At 52.7% G+C, this 7,832-nt stretch overlaps 1 protein-coding gene across 3 annotated transcripts in view; it reads right to left on the bottom strand.

The window, feature by feature from the left end:
- Positions 1-1,818: 1,818 nt before the first annotated feature.
- The window catches only part of AGRN (agrin), a 102,410-nt gene continuing 96,396 nt past the window's right edge, over positions 1,819-7,832 (bottom strand). For all 3 annotated transcript variants that reach the window (XM_034068656.1, XM_034068657.1, XM_034068658.1), the window contains 3 exons: positions 5,777-6,001; positions 5,094-5,197; positions 1,819-4,647 (listed from right to left, as the gene is read on the bottom strand). In XM_034068656.1, coding sequence (XP_033924547.1) covers positions 4,490-4,647; positions 5,094-5,197; positions 5,777-6,001 — 487 coding nt within the window. In that variant the 3' untranslated portion in view covers positions 1,819-4,489. The remainder of the gene's footprint in view (positions 4,648-5,093; positions 5,198-5,776; positions 6,002-7,832) is intronic.

Genomic DNA, 7,832 nt, shown 5'->3' with positions numbered 1-7,832 from the left:
ACCCCCACCACTGAGGCTCCCAGTGTCCTTCCGCACTGAGACTGCATTGTGAGAGCCCAGACTGGGGTTTCTCTGTGTGTTTGTCTCATGTGGCTGGGGGGAACAAGACCCTTTCTCAGGGCAGTGGATGCTGTTCAGCCTCATGGTTATAGACAGGTCAAAAGGAAACCCTTTGAATAGATCTCCCCACTTCTTGTAAGTTACTGGTTTCTAGGCTGTGCAATGGGTGAAAATGGTCATGGAATGGGTTGGGTTGGAAGGGACTTTAAAGGTCATTTAGTTCCACAGGGGATGGGGTTGCCCAGAGGAGCTGTGGCTGCCCCATCCCTGACAGTGCTCAAGGCCAGGTTGGACATAGGGGCTTGGAGCAGCTGCTCCAGTGGAAGGGGTCCCTGCCCGTGGCAGGGGTTGGAGCTGGATGAGCTTTAAGGTCCCTTCAGACACAACCCATTCCCTGATCCTATGATCCTGCTGAAGGCTCAGCTCAGCAGAGTGGTTTCAGAATGGATCTTAGCCCCCCACTGAAGCTCCTTGGCATGCAGTTGGGGTTCACTGTTCCCAATGACAAGGGATACCAGAGCAAGCTGAGGATGGGCAAGACCACCCAACCCCAACAGCCTTCTCCTTGAAGACACCTCCTCTCCTTGCTCCCAGCAGGCACAGATGGGACCATCACGCTCAGTGCACACATGCTCATCCCTGATGGTGCTGAGCAGCAGAGGGGCCGCTGACAGCATGGCCAGGCTGTTCTGAGTCACACTTGCTGCCTGCCTGAGCGTGTGGCTCCTGTGCTCCTTTCCTTCCTCTTCCCTTTCACAATGGCTGTTTGAGCCTGCAGTGAAGTCCCCATGCAGCTGCCAAGGCAGCGATGGCTTTTTCTCCCTGCTGGCAAGAGGCACTGGCTTTGCAAGTCCATGCCTGTTGTGGCATAATACGGTCATTGTCAAGAAGACGCTGCACCAGGAGGCTGATCTGGAGCAAAACATGGCCCTGGTTGTGAGCTGTGCAACCCCTGTGGCTGTGCAGACACTGGCCCCATTGTTTCCCATTGTGAGTCTCGGGCGTCTCGGTGTCCATGGAAAAGCTGGTTCCCGCTGAGCTGATGCAGACACCAATTGGCTGCGCATCATTGCTGGGTATCAGAATGACTCCGTGTGCGGAAGGAGCTGCTTCCCAAACCCACGTTCGTCTCTTGCTTCACATCACTTGGATGAAGAGTGAACAACATTCTCCACCTCCCACCTTTTTCTTGCAGAGATGAAGCTGCGGAGATCAGAGATAGGGCTCTGGCCAGATGGAAAGGCCCCATTAGGAAGAGCTATTTAAAGCAGGAGCTTAGACGCTGGCACATCTCAAACCACATCCTGCCTGCATGCTTGTGACTGACTTTTCATGGCTCCTCAGCTTACAGAGGGTAAAACCCAGGGGGAAGCTGCTGACATCAGTGAGCAGGAGGCCACGGAAGCATCACTTCAGCCCCATTGACATGGTGTCAATGGGATACAGAGCCGCTTTTGAACATGCTGCCTAAGAAGAGGTGATAAAAGCGGGTATGGCAAAGAAGGTGAAACCATTCAGATGGCCACAGACAAGAGGAAGACACACAGGAGCCTTCCTCCTGCAAACACTGGGTGGGTAGGATCGAGGCTGGCATTCCTAGAGGCTCCCTTTAGAAGATCCAGCAAGGTACCTGCCTGAACCCCTGTCTAAGGGAAACAGAGGGAGATGCTGGTTTGACTTCACACCGTGCCTGCCCAGGAGGTCATTATACAAGCAAACAGGGCACACAGAAGGAATGAACCAGGTCCCTTCCAAACATATTGAATAGTTCTCAAACTTTATTTCATGGTGATTGACGAAAGACACAAGTTAGTAATGGTTATATCATGCTGCTCCTCTACTGTGCATTGCCCTTCCGAATTCATACAGCAGTTCACAACGGTCATTGCGTTACCCTAGAAATGAAGCCACGTGGACGTCTGGTCTTGAAAAAAAGGCAAAAAAACCCCAAACACCCCAAGGAAACCGAAACCAAACCTCAATGTCCGTTGGGTTTTGTACATACATGGTATAAATGCTATTAAAAATAAAGCTGAAGTTAAGTGCACAGCCCCTAGGGAGCACTGCAGAATCGGACCTTGGGTCAAGATGCTTGACAACGAGGACGCAAGGTCCTGTTTTAAGGCATTTCCAAGCCCCAGCAAAAGCAGACAGAGATTTTGTTTGGTTGTTGGGGTTGGGGGTATTTGTTCTTGCAGTGACCCTGGCTTCATGGCAGTGGCATTCCAGAAAATGAGCAGCTTCCCCTGTGCATGCCTCTCTCCCTTTGGAGCTGGAGCACCCAGCCCTCAGATCTCAGCTAAGGCATTGCCCAGCTAGAACCTGTGTCCTCAATAGGGTCTCACACTTCCCTCCCATCCCACCCTGCATAGTTAGCCCCCATCTAGCTACCCCTCGTGATCAAAGTAAAGCAGCCCATCCCTTTCACGACACAGTCACAATACTTCCCACCAGGAACCACAAGTTATATACAGAATCCACTTAAAATGTGGTATTGCCACGCACACAAGCACACAAGCACACAGAGAGTGGGGTCTCCATCCCACAGAGGGCACAGCCCCCTGTGAAATGCTTAATCACTGGCTGTTGAGAGGAATGCCAATGGATTAGGCAGGCATTGGGGTGGTGGGAGATGTCCTTTCATGCTAAAATAGAAGGAAAAAGTGGGTTTTCACTGTGTTCTTCCCCTTTGTTACATCTGTGTTCGGAGCTCACCCTGAGGAAAGGAATTTGACTTCTCATGGCTCAAAATCCAATGCTAAGAAACACCGCTTTTAAAGGCTGCAGTGTTGTAAAGGTGCACAAAAGGTGTGCTAACATTTAAGGTGAAACTGCAAAATGATGCTAATAAACCCTTGATGCCTGGTGGGATCCTTCCGCTGAATTCCATAGGCTCCCTAAAGCTGGTTTCACCCATCTCAGGGTGGGAAGGGGACACAGTTTTGTGACCCAGTGGTGGAAAGGGCCATAGATGCTACACAGCATCAGTAAATTCTTCCCATGGAGAAGGAACCTGAATGGAATGGGATCATTTCAATGTGTTTGTTCTTCTCCTGCTTCCAGGAGATTCCGATGTGCTGGCTGACAGACACTCACACACACATTCATTCAGACACACACATACTGGCTTTGTAACTGGCACCACAGTATTTGCTTTTAAGGTCTTTAGAGAGGAAGAAAACCCTTTAAAACCCTCCTCCCAAACACAACAGCCGACTCGTGCCCCATTCCCGTTTCCATTGAGGCTATTGCTGCTGGGCTGGCAGCATCCCGAGGAGCTTTGATCATGGCATGGAAGACCCTGCATTGCAAAGACTTGAAGTCAAAGGTACAACTCCAGTTGCTCTTCATGGGAGAGGCTCTTAAATACCAGCTCTACACATTCACATGCTGGCCAGCTGGAAGCATCCTCAGGGTACACACAGGGCAAGTCATGCCCGGAGGCTGGAAAATGGACATGGGTGATGGAAGGACACATCCAACAAGTGGAAAGGGATGTGGTGCCCTCGCAGCCTGTTTGACATGGCTGGAAGACAGAGAGTACTTCCAGCTCTTGAAGATGCTGCAGGTTCTCAGTGGTGCACGGAGGGCAAGGCTTGGTACATAGAAGCCCTTGGGAAGAGCAGCCAGGGCAAGCGGGTGGTTGGGACATGTCTGGATAAACACAAAGCGTGGAAATGAGGTTTCACAGCTGCTTCTGCACATGTCCAAGAGGAGGAGGAGGAGGAGAGCCAACAAGAGGAATCCACGTTTCCCCCACAGCCCCTCGCAGTCCAGCAAACAGTCATAAAGACAACCAAAGAGCAATGCTTTTCTGCCTGCTCAGAGCAGACCTTGGTCTCTCTTCCAGTGCATGGCATCCCTGATTTTAACAGAGCATAAAGGAGAAAAGCACTTGAGATTCTTACACACATAAATTATAGTGAGAGGAAGGGAGGGAGGAGGGAGATAGGATGAGCACAGGGCCAGGCACCAAAGCAGGGTGGCAAGTCCTGCTTCTCCAATGGCAGCATCCCCGCTCAGCCAGCACCGAGGTGGAAGGCAGTGAACCCACGGGGGCCAGCACCAGCATCCTTTCCCCCATAGGCATGAACGACACCCCAAGAACACAAGTGAGGAGGGGAGGGGGGAAAAAACCACCCGAAAAGAAGCTTCAAGTATGAAGAAGATTTCCAATGCGATGGGGAAGTTCTTCTGTCACTTCTTGGGGGACTTGGTTCAAGGTTTGTTCTTTGTTGCTGCTGTTCTGGTTCGTGTCTGACTGACCTGGATAGACTGCAACCGAACGGGTAACCCAACAGAAAAGGGGTTTCCTCCCCTCCCTTTCCCCCCTCCCCCCAAAATATAAAAAGCAATAAGTTTACAAAAATAGAAAATAATTACAGCAATAGGCAGGAGGGAGGGAAGGAGAAGGGGAGGTCCTTGGGGGCTATTTGGCTGAGCAGTGTAATATCCTGGGGTTGTTTAAAGCGTCCTCCACCAGATGCAGTTCTTGGCGGTCCACAAGCACGTCCCTTATGCAGCCGATGAAGCCGGTGCTGTAGGCCTTGGGCAGCCTGTGAGCCAGGCTCAGCTTCTCCATTCCCCCTGCAAGAGACAGGGAGAAGGTTGTGAGGAGGACAAGGGGGATGAAGGTGAAGCACTCAGGGTGTGAAGAGGGAGGAGGGCTCCATGCCATTGGCACCAGGGCATCCAGAGCCATAGGCCAGTGAATGGCTCTTGTCAGGGGACATGGTGACATCGAAAGGACTGGCATTTGGTAAAACCAACCCTTTGTCACTCAGCTGTCACCAGGCAGAGAACAAGTAGGGGACTTTATAGGACAAGCTATCTGGGAGGCACCAGTGTTGCATTGCACAATGGAAGCATCAATGTCCCAACTCTGAGCTCCTCAAAAGGGGCACAGAGGAGCTTCTTGCCTACAAGAAACCTGGAGGAGGACTTTAGACAAGGCTTTGTAGGGACAGGACAAGGGGAATGACTTTAACCTGTCAAAGGGGAGACTGAGCTGAGCTCTTAGGTGGAAGACTCACCCAGCCACAGGGCCCCATCTGTGTCCAGCTGTGTTGCACCAAGCGGAGAAGAGCCAGCAATGGGGGCTTCGTTGCCGACTTGAAGGGAGCCTTCCCTCTGTACCCTGCTCCCCAAGGGAAGGGAGAAGGAAGAGAAGCGGATTAGAGATAAAACAAGGAGCCGCTCGCTGCTGTACACTGGGCACCATCAGCCTATATCAATCCAGAGAGGAGCGGAGCTCTCCCTCAAGCCGTACAGCACAGAGCGGTCCTTGGTGCAACGCCCCCATTGGAAACCAGCACCAAGCGCTTCCCTCCAGCATCCCATGGGCAGCTTCCCCATGCCCTCCATAGCCAGGAGCAGAAATCCCCTTCATTCCAGGCGCATGATCCGCTCACCACTCCCACCACCAGTAAAAATAAAAGGGGCATCTCAGGCCCAACACGAGCAGAATGCCAACCCCTCAGCCGGCTATGGGTGAAGGCACGAAGAGCCTTCCATCCATCCCTCCTTGTCCCTGTCACATTTCCAGGCGTGTCGCAACACGCGCCCCTCCAGCGCAGCACTGCCCGCATGCCTCTCCTCTATTATTATCCCCCAAGAACAGGAGTGATCCATAGGGCATGAAGCCATGGCCATGACTCAGGCTCCTCCAGTTCTTATTGCCCATAGACAGCAATATCCCAGCCTGCTGCCTTCACACCTGTATGCCTTGATATGGATCCACTGGTTGGTGTTGACCGGGACTGTGGACCGTAGGATGACCGGTTTGGAGCCCAGGTCGTAGGCCATTTGTACGAAGCCATCCACTATGGCGAGGGCAATGTAGTCTGATCGCTCCAGCCCCTTCCCACTCCACAGGATCAGCCCCTGGGTGGCTTCTGTCTTGATGCTGAGTTCAAAGTGGTTTGACTGCAAGGCCTTCTCGCTGCACGGGGAGATGGGAGCAGGAGGGAAGAGAGACAACAGTGAAAACCATGGCTGCAGAAGCAGCAGGGAGCAGCCAGCTCCTCGGAGCAACCTTCTCTGCTCCCAGCCAAGGATAACCTTCACCTGGCCCATGGCACCAAGTTCAGACACATCCATCCTTGCAACAAGCCTTGGTGTTGTCTCCTCATTTGCAGGCACTGAAGGAAGGGGTCTCTTAGGTGGGGTGGTGAACAGCAGAAGGGTTTTCCTATCAGAGCTGCCTTTGATTCCCAGTGGGAACCCAATGCTAGAAGACGTGAGCACCATGAAGGGGATGGAGACTGCCCACAGAGGCAGTAAAACCTTCCTTCCCCTAGATGCACTGTCTTTTCCCAATGGAGGAATGAAGGAAGGGCAGGATTTCCCCCACATTGGCATCCCCATCTTTGCTCAGTCCCTTTTGGAACAGGCAAAAGGCTCTTGGTGAAAGCCAAGGCACCATATGGAGTCACCATCCACTCCTGGGATGCTCCGAGACACACAGACACATGTGCACACATAGACCAGACAACATCAGCACAACATAGACAGCTTTTTATTCTGAAGGGACACTGCATCCAAAGGGACAAGGGCTCTGCATGAAGCCGGCTGTCCTCTCAAGGTAACTCAGCCTCTCCCCTCACTGGTTGCTATTACCTATGTAGGTCCCCAGGAGCAAAGGGCCAGAGCTGGAGCTGCTGTTCCTATGCTGAAGGGACAGGGTTTCCTTCGTGTTTAACCTCATCACCAGCAGAGCTGTATCCCTTACAAATAAAAAGCCAAGGACACAGACACCCAGGACACAGACAGAGGCATGCTGGGGCAGCAACAGCAGAGCACGAGACACGAGAGCTGAAAGCCTGGCACAGACTCACCTGGGCTCCATGGGGTAGTCCAGTGCTTCGGGACTTAGACGCAGGAAGAAAGGGGAGCATGCCATAAGCGCAGGACAGCAGGAGACCCTTCCCTCCCACCCCTGCTCCAACAGGGAGCACAGCATCAGCTCTGCACCCTACACAGTGCCCAAGCTGAGAAACCATCCAGAACAAGCCACTGTCCTTTGGGATGAGCTTCCTCAATCCAGGAAGCCAAGTCTGTGAGCAGTTGCTTAGCCAGGGTGAGCAAAGAATGCCAACAAGTGAATACCCAGTTATGTTGGGACTCTTCTGGGGCATAACAGTGTTGGTGCTCATGGAATTACCAGTTCCCTTTGCTGTCCTGCTGGGATGTGGATCCCAGGATAGGACAGAGAGCAGCACTGCTGGGGAAGGGAGCTTGGACCTGCATCAGGAGGACCCTTTCCTAGGCAGACCTGCAGGCAGGTCTCAGGCTGGTCCTCTGGGACGCAGAATGGGATTCCATGAAGCCAGATAGCTGAACTGTCACCTGAGGACTCTAAATCAGCCCTGGGGCACACTTGGGCAGCAGGACACACATGGAGATGAGGAAAACAGGGACTATAGAAAGAGAAGTCCAGAGAAGCTGGGGCTGCCCCATTAATGGCAGTGTTCAAGGCCAGGTTGGACACAGGGGCTTGGAGCAACCTGCTCCAGTGGAATTTGTCCCTATAAAAACCTATTAAAATGCACGATCAAAACAGAAGCATGGGCATGTCATGGCCAGCAGATCCCAGAGGAGCAACTGGAGTCCCCATCCTATCCAAGGGACACATCAACTTCTTTTTATGGGCATCCCAATGGGTCCTTCAGCCCTGGCAAGGCTCACGGGTGCTGCGGCCAAACCGCAGCTAAGGGGTGCGAGGAGAAGCGCTAAGCTCCCTTGCAGGATGGGGCATGCACAGCCAGAATTGG

Source organism: Melopsittacus undulatus, chromosome 12 (assembly GCF_012275295.1).
Source record: "Melopsittacus undulatus isolate bMelUnd1 chromosome 12, bMelUnd1.mat.Z, whole genome shotgun sequence".
Classification (NCBI taxonomy): domain Eukaryota; kingdom Metazoa; phylum Chordata; class Aves; order Psittaciformes; family Psittaculidae; genus Melopsittacus; species Melopsittacus undulatus.
This window is presented reverse-complemented; position numbering and strand designations above follow the sequence as displayed.